The sequence below is a fragment of the Tamandua tetradactyla genome, chromosome 19 (assembly GCF_023851605.1).
Source record: "Tamandua tetradactyla isolate mTamTet1 chromosome 19, mTamTet1.pri, whole genome shotgun sequence".
Lineage (NCBI taxonomy): Eukaryota > Metazoa > Chordata > Mammalia > Pilosa > Myrmecophagidae > Tamandua > Tamandua tetradactyla.
The window spans coordinates 26,107,336-26,121,567 of record NC_135345.1 but is presented as its reverse complement, the minus strand read 5'-3'; the positions used below and the strand labels follow the sequence as shown (position 1 = coordinate 26,121,567).

General features: G+C 41.7%; 1 protein-coding gene across 1 annotated transcript in view; it reads left to right on the top strand.

Moving 5' to 3' along the window:
- Nucleotides 1-14,232, top strand: part of SEL1L3 (SEL1L family member 3) — a 149,683-nt gene that overhangs the window by 16,039 nt on the left and 119,412 nt on the right. Inside the window, exons 3-6 of the mRNA XM_077136536.1 lie at nucleotides 8,304-8,430; nucleotides 10,152-10,273; nucleotides 10,693-10,808; nucleotides 13,774-13,832. Coding sequence (XP_076992651.1) covers nucleotides 8,304-8,430; nucleotides 10,152-10,273; nucleotides 10,693-10,808; nucleotides 13,774-13,832 — 424 coding nt within the window. The remainder of the gene's footprint in view (nucleotides 1-8,303; nucleotides 8,431-10,151; nucleotides 10,274-10,692; nucleotides 10,809-13,773; nucleotides 13,833-14,232) is intronic.

The window sequence follows — 14,232 nt, the reverse complement described above, 5'->3', positions numbered from 1 at the left end:
CCTTTAAGAATTGAAATGGCTTTTCTTTCTTTTGTTGTTCTTTTCCCGTGTTCTCAATACCGAGTGATAGCAAAGGGAGAGTTTTCTCTCTGCCTTCTTCAGAGCATCATCTTTGGAGTGAGAACCAATAGGAGAAAATCTGAATGCAGAGGAAATCCTTTTCTTAAATGTTAAAGTCACAGAAAATCGGAGTCCCCATGCGCCCTCTAAACCAGCTGTGCCCACGCGGTTGTGACTCGTTTAACCCCAAAGTTGACCCCTTCCTCTCCCAAATCAAAAGAGCTTCTGCAGCAGCCTGTATGAGAAGTGACTGCAGCCTTTCTCCTGGATGATGGCTGTGGGGACGGAAGGGGTCCAGGCCTCTGGCTTGTTCTTAGCAGGGGCCTTATTCAGCTGTTAATGAACAAGAGTGAAATCAGTGCAAGATGGCACACGTGAGCCATGGGGCTCCCTTTCCTGGCTGGTCCCTGCTACAGTCTGAAGCCAGCCCGGAGGTGGGGCTTGGGAAAATACTTTCTGTGTCAGGTGCCTGATGTCCCATGATGACTTCTGCAGCTGAACCAAAGTGCCCCAGACTAGTCTTTACTTTCTTTTTGATTAATAGAGAAAGAGAGAGAGTCAAGGTCCCTGTGCTCCCGTGTTAGGGTCACATGTGTAGAGGATCATCTTGACAGCCCCTCTAGCCAATGCTTAGGATAGATTACTGCAGTGAGGCCCGTGTGTGCCCAGACATACCCCTCAGCAGCTTATCTCCTTGGCCGTGGCCTGGCTTTCCGTGGAGAGGCAGTGGTCATTTGTCCAGACCTGCAGAGGAACCTTTGCTGGGTGAGGAGCTGGCAGCGTTCTGTGGGCTGTGGGCTAAGCCCCGGCCACCTGCCCTCTGGGTGCACCTGTTCCTGCTGCATTCTGGCCAGACCACACCTGGGGCTACACACATCCTTGTCTGCTTCCTTGGGAAAGGAAGCTGGGCGTTATCTCTTCTCCCACCCTAGTCGAGTGCAACTCCCCAAGCTGGCTGCATGCGCCCGAGACCCAGGGCCCGCCTTGACTTCTCCTCCCTCCCTTCTACCTGCAGACCGTAATCACATGTCCAGTCACCCTGATCATGTGCACAGCTTCCACCCTGGTCCCAGGCACCGTGGAAAATGCCTTTCCACTATTGCTTTTTCTAAGAGTTAAAGTGCCCGAAATAGGGGTCCCGGGCACCCTCCAAAACAGCTGTGCTCATGTGGTTGTGGCTTGTTTATCCACCCACCCATTCCCCACCCGGCAGCTAGTGCCAAACAGATCATCCTTTCTCCTGCTTAAATAATCTTCCTGGTCCTCCCATTGCAGTTAGAATCAGCCCGCATGCCTTACAGTGGCCTCCGTGGTCTGGTCCCTGCCCCCCTTTGCCTGCCTCTCATCTCCTGCCATGCTCCCCCATGCCCACCTGCTCAGCCACCTGGGCCTGCTTGCTTCCTCTTGAACATGCCACAGTCGCTCCCACCTAGGGACATTTGCAGGTACTGTCCCCTCCACCTAATATGTTCTTTCCCGCATCACTGCCCTGCTTGCCCTCTTCCCTGATTCACGCCTCTGCTCGCATGTTATCCCAACCAAGCAGGCTTCCCTGGCCCCCCTGCCGCCCCCCTCTCCCCAGCAGCCATCTCACCACCACCCCATCATCCTTCCTTCCCAGCCCGTCACCACCTGCCACTGTAGTCCAGTCCATTTAGTTGCCAGTTATTTGCCTGTTGTCTGACAAGAACACATGCCTCACGAACATTCCTGGTTTGTTTTGTTCCCTGTTTTGTCCTAGGTGCCCAGTGCCTGTCGAATGAATGAATTCTCAGAGCAAGAGGGAGGACAGCTTTCTACCTTATGCTTGTATGTGAAGATCCCAGTGTGACTACATCCTGATACCCTTCACGATGCATTAGGGAGGGTGGGGATGGTTAGGTTAGGGGGGTGCTGAGTGCCCTCCCTAGGGCCCTTCGGCTGTCCTCTGCGCACTCCCACAGGTTCCCAGATGGGTCACTTTCTGGCCGTGCCATTCAGGCTGCAGTTTCTGTCAGTGACTGATTGATTCTCTTTTACAACCACGCACAAGCTCACTTTTGCCTTTGTAGTCTGAGCCTGTGATTCCCCCATCTCAATGCCTTTTGCTAAAGTAGGTCTTTTTACCTGTAATAGCTGCCATCCCTGCCCTCCCCTTCTTGCCCCTCCCCCCCATCTCCTGCCTCCCATCTTCCATGTCTTCCTGACAAACGGTACCTAGTTCAATAGCCAACTCAAGTTTTTACCTCTCCCCTCTCTCTCTCCCTAACAATCAGAAGCGAACTCTCAACACTCTGGCTTGAGATCAACCCTCTGGCTTCCCAGAACCTCTGTGGGTAGCTTCCCTGTAATGTGTATCATGTTCATTTAAGCAATGATTGTTTGATGTACCAATTACTGGTGACATGGTCCTTTTATTTAAGGGGGTTATGGGAGGGGTAAACATTGCTACAAAATGTAGTGGCCACTTCCTACTGAGCACTCATATATCCCAGGCACTGTGCTATGTGCTTTATGCGAGTATTTAATTTAATCCCGCCTGTACTCCATTGCCATATTTATAGAGGAGGAAACTGCCACAGAGAGGCAGAGTAACTTGTCCATGGTCACACAGCTACTAGTGATGGAGCTGGGATATGAACCCAGGTGGTTTGGTTTCTAGACCCCCTCACTTAACCGTTAGGCTATACTGCTGTACAGTGTCAAATACCTGTTTATTTATTGTAAATCACTGAAAAAAGTTTTTGAGCAATCTCAATGTGTTAGGCACTTTACTAGATTTCTTGACACAGAAGGTGACATTTGAACAGAGACATTAAGGATGAGTAGAATTTTCACAGTCAGAAAAGGAGTAGAGGGAACGGTGGCCAGGCAGAAGAGAAAGCAGGAGCCATGGCAAATGAGGGTGGGAGAAAATGCAGCCCGATAGGGATACGGTAACGAGCTCACATGCCCAGGTGTGTCAGGATGGCACCAGGTTTCATTTTGTGTGCCAGCTCTGGTTGACGGAGCAAGGTGTTGAGAAGCCTTCTGAGGCTGAGTCTGTGCTTCTTGAGGAACAGTGGAGTGATTGCCAGTGGCTGCTCAGGGTGGAAGCATGGAGAAGCATGCATGTCCTCTATCTGCTTACAGCAGAATTGCAGGCATGAGATGAGCAATTAAGGATATAAGACTGGAAGGGCAGGTTAGGGCCATACTTTGAAGGTTCATAAAATTCTGCCCCAGCGTCTGGCTATGTGAATGTTTCTCTGATCTCTGATCAGAAACTCTGGGGGAACGTGGCAGTCTCCTTCTCTTCCAGGCTTTTTTCCTTTCATTAATGCTTCATTCCCATCTTCAGATCCAGTGGCTTGGAAGTGTGATTCCTTATAACAAAATTCCATTACAACAAAATGTTTGAAGGTTAAGTCAAGTGCTGGAGCCAGGATTTACCTGTTTTTGTGAAAAGATCAGTTTATGTGGCTGGGCTCTTCAATCAATGACAAACTATGGCTATACTTTTTGTAGTTATGAGAGTTTTCTTTCTTTCTAAAAGAAAATGGACATAATTCTTTTAGAATTAAGAAAGATTCTTAACTTTAGAAAGGATTTTATTTCTAAAATAAAAACAGACTTAGTTCCTTTTATCCCCCCAGTGAATCGTGGCAGTCTGAATTTTTCAGTAACAGCACTAACAAACGCCTATCATTTGCATTGCCCTTTCCAATTTTCAAAACACTTTTTCCATGCACATTGTCTCATTCAGTCCTTACAATGGTCCCTTGGGAACGAGTATTTTTCTCATCCCCTTTTTACTTAGGGGGACACCTGGGCTTGGGGAGCTTGGTTCACTGGAGTCCAAACCTTCTGATTCTTTTGACTCTGCTATGCCGCCTCTCTGAAATATGCTAATACAGTCCTAGCCCAGATTCTAAATTAGAAGGAATAGTTTCTTTAAGTGGAATCTTTACCCATGTGAATCATCCTGTTTTCCTCATCCACTGGACTTTGCCTCTTTGAGGTGGATCAGCTGCATTGCACAGTCACGGAAGCCAGGGCATGGAGACCTCGGGATGCAGCCAGTTCCTTCTCCCTTCCTGCACTGGAAATGCTTGGGGATTTTGTTCTCTTCTTTTCTAACCGAAAAAGTCTTCCATGTATCTGTTTGAAAATGTGAGTAGTGTAAAAGGATTTATGGGGATGACTAACTTCCCTCTCACCCTGGTCCTCTAGCCCTTTCCCAGGGGCAACCTCAGTAACAACAGCTTCTGGTGTCTCCTTCTAGAAATGCTCTGTGGGTATATAAGCATTAAACAGATAACCTTCTCTCTTATACACAGATGGGAGGATACTATAAACTCAACTCTGTCCCCATTAACAATACAGTAAAGATTTTTCTGTATCAGTACATATCGTGCAACTTCATTCTTTTCACCAGCTGCTTACCATTCCGTTGCTTGCCGGGCCATAAATTTATTTAACCTGCCCTTTGCTGATGGCCATACAGGTCATTTCCAGTCTTTTTCTCCAGACAAGAAGGCTTCACTGAACATCTCTGTCTTTGTGCGCATAGAAGGATGTTTGGAAGGTAAATTGTTGGGAGTGGAATTTATTTTGTCTTTAATACTCCCAGTATTGATTATTCTACAGATTTCCTTAGGTAAAGTTTTCACCTTAATTTGATGGCAAATGAAGTTTTATGTTCTCTGGCTTTAGCTTTAAAAAAAAAATTAAACATCTGTTTGTCACTGCCTTTTTAAAGTCCTGGGTTTGGGGAGCTTGACTGCATTACCCACTCTCTAGTTTTACTTCTCAAAGTCGAAAATTCTTAGCTTGTTCTGCCCTCCGCACCCCAGGTTCCCTCAGGCTTTTAGTTACAGACTTTCCTTGTGTCAAGATTATCCCCAGTTTCTCCCCATGTGGCCTGGCTGTATCATTGTGGCATGTTTGAAACATATCCTGAATAGAGAGGGCTTGGTTCCATGAAAATGGAACCTGCCCCAGGACAAGGCATCTGTGTTGGGTTTCTGAAAACTCGGCTGAACCACAGAATGAGCTACGTGGTTCCCCCCATCAGGGGTGATGCTCACAATACTTAACAAGCAGTAAGGCACACCAGCTGCTCACCGGGGCTGAAACAGATGAGGGCTGGAGGTCCCTGCTGAGCCAGCCTCTACCCTGAAGAATGGGCCAGGGTGAGTGGTGAAGCCTTGGAGGGTTAACGGAAGCATTGGTTATCAGTGATCAGTTAACCAGAATGGAAATATGTCAGCGTTTTAACAACCAGTCCAGCTGCCCAGAGAGGCTATGAGTGGTTATGAATATCAGGCATACTTCCCTTTGGATGGATGTATGAGATGCGGTGTGGTTTCATAGAAAGCCCATTGGTTTGCAGTAGGAAGCCATGGGATGGATTCACAGCTGAGACTCTTTCTTATTAGTTGCACAACCATTAGTGGATCAGTACCTCATTTTTCTCATGTCTGAAATGTCTAGTTAATATCTAATGCCTCTTCCTGTTCAAAAATTTGAGGAATTAAAACAAACAAGATGGCCAGGGTGGTAGATTCCAAACAGGAGAAACTGTTTTCCTTGCATTTTCTGTTTGTGTCTTAGTAATGCCTTTTTCCTACCTGACTTTGTCATTGAAGTTAAGTCAAAGAAATGAGTTTAGGGGAAGGATCTGAGAAAAGAGAGACTATCGTGTGGCCTAGGTAGCGTGAGGACACCATATGGAATTGTGGAAAGTATGGGGAGAAAGGGAGACAGATTCAGATCCTGACTTGCCTATAGCTGTATTCATTTATTCAGTCACTTAACAAAAATGTATGGAGCCCCTTTTGTGTGTTAGGTGCTGTTCTAAGCTCTGTGGATAGAATAGTGAATGAAGTAAAGTCCCCATCCTCATGGAATTTATATTCTAGAGGAAATCAGGCAAACCACTTAACCTCTTTCACTCCAAGTTTTGCTACTCATAAATCCACTAATGGCAGAGACCACAGGTACTGTTACTCCCCATTCTGCTACCTGTGGCAGACATGAGTAATCAATCACAGCACTCCAAGGGACCTCATTCTATTACCTGTGGCAGACATGACTAATCAACCATAGTACTCCAAGCAGCACCAATGAGTTTATCAAACTTGTTACTAGAAAAAAAAACCTATATGTTGTCCTGAGCCAGATGAATTCTAAAGTCCTTTTCAGCTCCAAAATTTCATTCTTGTAAATTACTTCTGGTTGTAGTGGGAAGACAATATATGGGAAAACTATGAAAGAACTCCAAATTACAGAACTATTGAAGTTGTAGATTTTTATAAGAAAACTACCATTACTTTGGTTTTGCTGAAGACATAAAGTTTGTGTTTTTGTAAACTTACTTTAGCTCTTTGGGTCTTAGGCTTTCCCTTCACATTCTTTTGCTGCAACTTCTATTCAACCCACTTCACTTTGATCTTGGATTTGGGAGAGGCTCATCAACATTCATTTTTAACTCCTTTTAATTTGGAAACCTCCTTTTTCTTTAAATCAGATTGAGCAGAATCAAATCCTGTTCATTTTGATAAATGTTTTACTACACACTAGCTAGAAGCAATCACTAACAGAAGGATTCATAGGGGTCCAAGGTAGCCATCTGGTCTTGCATGCTCTACTCAACACAGTGGAAGACCCACCAAGGTTGAGCCAATATCAGCTTCTTGTAATTTTCTTCCAGATTCCAAACACATTGTTTCTAACCGCCTCATGCCTACATCCATAACTGATAGCTAGTCTGCCCAAATTGAACTCAAAATTGCAGAGAAAAAGAAGGGTTTAAAGTGTTTCCATTGAAATCCACAATTCCATTCTTTTGGGTTTCCAAATGCATCTCTATCTGTAATGAAACACGTAGATTTGTGGACACTGACTGGGGAAAAATTGCTTTATTTACTCCTATTAAATATATACATGGAGGCTGAGATTCTGAAAACTGCTCAGAATTGATTGATTCCTCTTGTGGAGATTCAGTGGGTCTTCTCTCCATATCAAAACATTTTTTCCCCAGTCAATGTCCACAAATCTACATTTTTCCCCATTTTTTTTTATTGGGGAGCTAGAGCGAGAATGTCTAACCTCCAAGGCTGAGGCTTCCATAATTTGTGCTTATATTGACATTTGGTGACTTGCACAGAAGTCAACTCTTCCCTCTCTAAGAAGCCTTGAAAGATAGACCGTTTCCACCCTTTCATCACAGACGTTTAAACCAAGGAGTATTTTAAGAAAAAGAAAAGTGATCTTTATTTCTAGGTTGAGTTAAGTGAGTTCTTTTTTTTTAAACTCATATTTAGCCTTGTTTAAAGCACTAGACATTAAATATTGATGAAATAAGTCATTTCTCCCTTTAAGACTTTATCATAGACAGAAAATAATTCTCCTACTCTGCAGAAAAAAAGGTGGAAGCCTCCCCAGTTTTAAGGGGTATGATAAGGAATTTTTGTGTAGGGTAATGTGTTTATCATATAGGTGAATCTGAATGGAAGAAAAGAAATGCTGTGGTTTTAAGAGCATGGGTTCTGAAACCAAACTGAGTTTGAATCACATCTCCATCTCTTATAGTTTAACACTCTCTCAAGTTCTTTTTTCATCCGTTAAATGGGAAAATAGTAGAATCTATTTTATAGGTTGTTGTGAAATTAAATGAGATAATCCTTGAAATGTGTTTACCATACTACCTGGCTTATACTAAATGTTATTAATTTGGGGTTATTATTTTGGCAACTGTGCCTCTATTTCCTCATTTGTAGAATGGAGGCAATCGATTAAGTGAATTTGTATATACAAAATCTTTACAGCAGTGCCTGGTCCATTGTGAGTACTATGTGTTAACTGTTATTGTTAGACAAACTCAAAGTGTTTTCTTTAGCGTTATGGGTGCAGTATGCAAAATGGTTGCGCACATAGAATCCTGGTTTCGAAACCTGAAAACTAACTCTACAAATTACTAGTTCTGTGAACTTAGGCAAGTCATTTTACCTTATCTAAGCCTCAAGTTTTTCATCTGTAGAGCGTGAGAAAACATACATTCTTCTTTATAGGGATGTTATGAAAACTGATTGTGCTATCCCTGCCAAGTGCTAAACATGGTGCCTGGCCCATATTAAGTGTTCAATAAACGTTGGCTAATATTTTTAGACTATTTCATTCAGCTGTCTGGTTGGAGCTGGGCAGAGGTTTCTAGGAAGAATGTGCTTTTGGAAGTACTGCTTTTCTGGCGATAATTGAAAGCAGCCATTTGCTGTTTGCAGATGTGGTCCCCCTCCTGGACTTTCCGTACGCCTCCAGTGGGGAAAACACTGGCATCGTGAAGAGGTTCTCGAGGTTCCACAACAGAGAGCTGGAGGCCACCCGACGCCAAAGGATGGACTACCCAGTGTAAGGATAGGTGGAAGATGGGGGCTGGCTGGGGGAGCTTTTTTTTTTTATCCAAGGACTAGACCCAGACCAGTGAAAGCCTTTAGGGGGACACACCTTTGTAATATACTTTGGGAAAATATTGACGTTGACCCAGCTTAGAATTTGTGAGCCTGGAAGTCTCAAAGTTTTCTTTGGTTGCTCCTGAATTTAGCAGTCACCAGTTGGCCATAGACTTTGTGTGTAGGTCCTGAGTAGACCAGCAAGATGTTGAGGCGAGAGACTTTGTAAGGTTTCAGGTCCTGCCAGTCAAAGCCAACCTCGCACCCTTTACTTTGCCTTTTCTGTCTTGCAAGATTGGATGAGCTGCCTGAAGTCTCACACAGCTTTTGATCTTCTCCATTGATCTTGGCAAAACCCATCTATTTTTTTTCCTTCCACTGAATTGAAGGTGCTGACAGTGGTGCCTGGTTCACCTCAGACTGGATGGATTTAGCAGAGTGATTTAATTCTTCCCATGTTGCTGGCTGTAGAAAGATCTTGAGTCATTTTACAGCACGTCTGTTCTTGCTAAGCTTCCTTGTAATAACTTATCTTCATGAGCTTGCTCAGCTGGGGGGTCAGGAGGGAGCTGTGTGGCACCATCTGTTTGCATATCTTACTACTGATTTGGAGGCTAGATTATAAAGCCCAGAATAGTCTAAACGATTTGTTTGGATGTATCCCCAAAGAACCTTGGACCACTGTCACTTTAACCCACACTGTGAAGTGGTAACCAGGGTGAATAGAACTTGATGCATTTATTTTGATCTTGATTCATGCTTTTTTTGGGGGGGTGGGAGGCGAATGTATGCCAGGAATCAAATTTGGGTCTCCTGCATGGCAGGTGAGCATTCTACCACTGAGCCACTGATTCATGCTTAATGTACAAAATATTGCTACTCCCAGCTTCTCATCTTTGAGCTGCCTGTCCTTAGCGCAATGCATGGCACTCAGTAGGTATTCAGCAAATGTTTGTGGAATGATTGAATAATCACATGATGGGTCACATGTCCCAGTAAAGTGGGCAACTGTCATTTTATTCTCACTCTGCAAATCACAAACTTAAAATATTTTTATTTTCAGCTAAAAGAGACCTAGTTCAGGAATGGAGTAAAAATGTCATTTGTTCCATACTGGTCAGCTGGAAATGTGATACCGAAAACCTAATATATGCATTAAAATAATATATTTGTGTTCTGATTATCATAAAATGGTGCCATTTTGTAGTTTATCACATTTTTCTACCTTAGGGCTTTTATCTTTGAAAAAAATAAAATTGCTCAAAAAAACCCTAATTATGTTTTTTCTTTTAGTTTTTGCAATTTGAATAGCTTCTTATCAAATCACCTCTTATTAAAACCCAGATTTTGTTCTACATCTGACTTTAGAAACCTTAATCAAGAATTCAAATGACGAGCATGTGAGATTCTCGAAGAAGCCCAGAAGCAGGGTTTCTGGTGCTAGATAGAATGTCTGCTAGTTTTATACAATGGTGCTTGACTCTTGTCTGTTGCGGTTATTATAACTATCTCCTTTGTCTCAAAAATCAAGCTTTGCAAGCTGATCTCTCTTGATGAACACTAAGGCAAATCCATCCCTTCATCAGAAAGAAAGCGGTTTGCTTGGTTGTTGTTTACTATAACTACCTGCTCTCAGATAATGTTAATCAGCAGAATTTTTTTACCCCCACACTCTTCTAGGTTTACTCTTTCATTGTGGCTTTATTTACTCCATTATTGCAAGGCCAATCTCTGTGGGATTCTGTACTTCCTTGATACTAAAGAGATGTATGGCACACCTTCTATATTTCTTACTAAAGAGGGTAAGTATAAAATAGAACCTTTAAAACCATCTTGCGTCTTGTATTTTATTCATGATTGTTCCGTAAGCCCACAACTTCTCTAATTAAAACAAAACCAAATAATATTGTGATTTTTTTAAATGCTTTATCGGCAGATCTGTCTCTCTAGAATAATGAAGACATTTTCCAATGCAACCGTTCAATGAGACTGATGACTTGCAAGTGTGGGCTTCAAATTAAACTTTTTTTTTTCCTGGAAACTTAAAACAAATATCTTTTGGAAAAAAGATTGCGTTCACAGTTTTTTGTTTTCCTTCAAAAGGAGGGGGAACGTGATTTAGTCTTGTAGCTTTTCAGAATAATTGTTGAAAAGATTTAGCCACTTCATCTACTCGTAAGTGTTTTTCTGTCATTTTTATGAGCTTTCCTTTTCCTTTTAGGCCACTTGCATATTCAAATGCATCTTGTCAAAGGAGAAGACCTTGCTGTGAAAACTAAATTCATCATACCATTGAAGGAGTGGTTTCGACTGGATATATCTTTTAATGGAGGCCAGGTATCTGTATTCCCACTCCATCATTAATTGTCTTTTCAGCATTTTCACTTAAGGTTTTCACTTAACATTGTTCTAAAGTCAGGGAGCAACAAACTCTGCAAAACTAAATTTGTGGTAAATGATACTCTTTATGTACACTTTGTAGATCAAGCAAATCTTATAGAAATTTAGGTCATAAGGATCCCATCCCGTTTAATTAACTTTTAAAGTGCATCTTTCAACTATATCGTGCGTGAGGAAATAACATAGTCAGCTATGAGCGACTCAGTCTTTTTTCTCTAGGAAGATAGGCTTTGTAGAAATAATGTTAGCCATATTTATAGAGTGTTATCAGATCTGCAACTTTTTTTTTTAAAGGGGATTTATTGGTTAGTTGAACCAAGAAATGGCTTAACTGCTTTTGGCAGTTGAAACAACTGCTTGTGCTTGGCATTAAAGAGACAAACAATAATCACCAAACATGATAATTCATGAAAATTCTGATGGGATGGAGGGTCTTTATTGACTTCACGCCGTAAATCACTGTACGTAATAATTTCAAACTCTCATGACATAGACTTTGTGGATTCTGGCAAATCTGTTGTTATAATTGAAGAAAATTTCATTTCTTGATATACCTAATGCCAGTTTGGACTGCGTTTTCTTGGTTACTTCATTTTCTCACCAGCTTTTCTTACTGATTTGCGATTTTCCTGTACCAAACAGGAAGAGATGTTTTATTTGTCCTGTGTTATTAGATGATGCCCAGTCTTCCCTTGATGTTTTGGTTTATCACATTTCTTTTTTTGGAAGAGAAAGAAAATCAGGTCAGTCCTTATTGCCTTCCTGAGAGGCATCTGGAGAATGTTAGCTGGGATCTTTTGTGTTTGTTTCCATGTCCATGTTTTAGCCTTCCATCTGTATGAGGAGTGGGATGGCATTTGCAGGATGGGGGCTGTTTTCTCCTCAGGGAAGTCAGCTCCGTGCTTTCTGTCACTTTGACATGCATCAAATCATTAGCGCAAATTCACTGATCTTATTTTTCCCATGCTGTATGCAAGGCACTGTACTTAAGGAGTTTATGGATTATTTATGGAAATAGCATTAAGCAGGTGAAGGGATGTCATAAGGCAAGCGTAATTGCCAAATGATTCATATTGATCTGCAGAAGGGAGGCAGCCCTTTATACGAGGATGTTCAGGGGAGGTTCCCTAGGAGAGGTTCCTATGGATGGGCAGAATTTAGATGGACAGGGGAGAGGACATTCCAGCACATCCAAGGGGGTTAGCAGACAAACCAGTTTGACCAGAGTAGAAATTTGCAGACTGTAGAAAATTAATAGAAGAGAGAATGTGAGGAATCTTGAATACTGGGGAGTTTGGGCTTCAAATTGCAGGGCGATAGTGATGGAGTGGGAAATCAGGGAAGATTTTTTGAGTGGAAGAAGAGCACAATCAAAATTGTCTTTAATTAAAGAGATTGATGTTAAAGCTGAGTACCTGGTGGGGTAAATAAAGTAGGAAAGCAGAAGTAGGGAGGATGGAAAGAAGGAAGTAGAATTGTTATTTTGGGGGTAAACCTTTTCAGATAAAATACAATTTTGGATAAATAAGAAGTAGACTTTTTTTTTAAGACTTATTTTTTTTTAGTAGCTCTTGTTCATTTAAAGTCTTCCCAATTCTTAGGCCAGGTAAGTCCTGAGACCCAGAGGTGCCAGCTTCTCCAAGGACATCAGCTTGTTCCATCTCCCTATCCTATATTGTTGATACCCCTTTCCAACATGAAAAAGTTAGAACAGGTATAACCTAAATACCCCTAAAGATTGGGAGAAGGTTCAAAGGAGAAGGAGAAGCTAAAACAGAGAAGAGAGGGTTTAACAAATGTGTATGACTGCTGAATCATTATATTGATATTTCTTTTAGTCTTCAGTGTCCTGGAGCAGCTAGAAGGAAAATCCTAAAATTGTGGAACTATAACCCATACCAAACTCTGAAATCTGTTCTATAATTACTTGTTAAAGCATACTTCGAATTTTATTGCTTTTTTGTATATGTGTTATATTTCACAATAAAAAACATTAAAAAAAAAAAAGTCCACTCAGATAATCTTCTTTCTTTCTGTCCTGGCTGGTCTTTCTAATATACGCAGTTCCAGAAACAATACTCAGTTCTGTTCCGTGTGAGTCCAAGTCTGTTGTGGAACTGCCAGCTTCACTGCTTTGACTCAATGGACAAGTGGGTTAAATTAAGTGGCTGGTTTAGTGAGACAACTGGCTTGAGTCATTCTTTTCACTGAACCAACATGCCATGTGGCTGACGTGGGTTGGTTTTAATGGGTTAGTTTGTCTTTCATAGACATGGTGGTATCATCACATCTTTGAGAATCTAGTCAGGCCAGCAAATGTTTCCCGAGTGCATGCTCTTTGATAGCTCTGGGGAATAAAAGAGGCCTCTTACTCCAGGGGCTTATATTACAGTCCAAGAAATGAGAAGAATGCACGTGAGACAGCTAACAGTGTTCGTGACAAAAATGTTGTCACCATCTGAATGAGAGTGACAATTCTCAGGCTTGGGAAGCATCAATGTGGAAAAACATGCAACGCCAATCTTATCCTTCTCCCTAAGGCTTTCATGGAATTAGAGTAAAAATTTGAAAATTCCTTGTAATACCTTACACATTTTACTGTCTTTCTGTGCAACAAACACAAGCGTGGCAAGTGAAATTTTGGCTTGGCATTTGGAAGTTTCCAAAACCCATCGAAGAAAACCACATTCTAGCTAATTTTTACATATTGAGTCATTTAAGGAAGCTTAATTTCTTAAGTCTTAAAATATCCATAGGGCTAGTAAACTGTTAATTTTATTTTGCAGAGTCTGATCAGGCAAAAGACTATCCAGCACATTTTATGAGTAATTATACCAAGGACTGTATTTATGATGTGGGGTGTGGAGGCATAATTGATCCTTATATATCTCTCCCAACATAGATTGTAGTTACTACCAGCATTGGATATGATCTGAAAAGCTACCATAATCAGACCTTTAGGTAAGTGTGATTTTTTTTTTTTAATTCAAAATTTTGCAGGATGAGGGTTAAGGAGACCCTTAACCCTCATCAGCTCTCAAGCCTAATGTTATTTTCACACTTCCTTATTCAACTTTTCAAGCATGGGCTATGCTCAGCCCTGAGCTAGTCTTTGTTCTTTTTTTTTTTTAACCATCCATGAACTCTCCCATCCCCACCCCCACTTTTTTTTTCTAATCAGGAGACACTAGTTCTCTCTCCCAACCTCATTGTAATTTCTTCCCTTTCACGGCACTTTATAATTCATTTCTTTGAAAATGATCTCCTATGAAGGATTCTGGAAATTAAATCAAAGGATTAATGTTGTTCGTTGAGAATGTTTGGTAACTTTGGCCCAGTGTAAAACATAAAAGCAGACAGT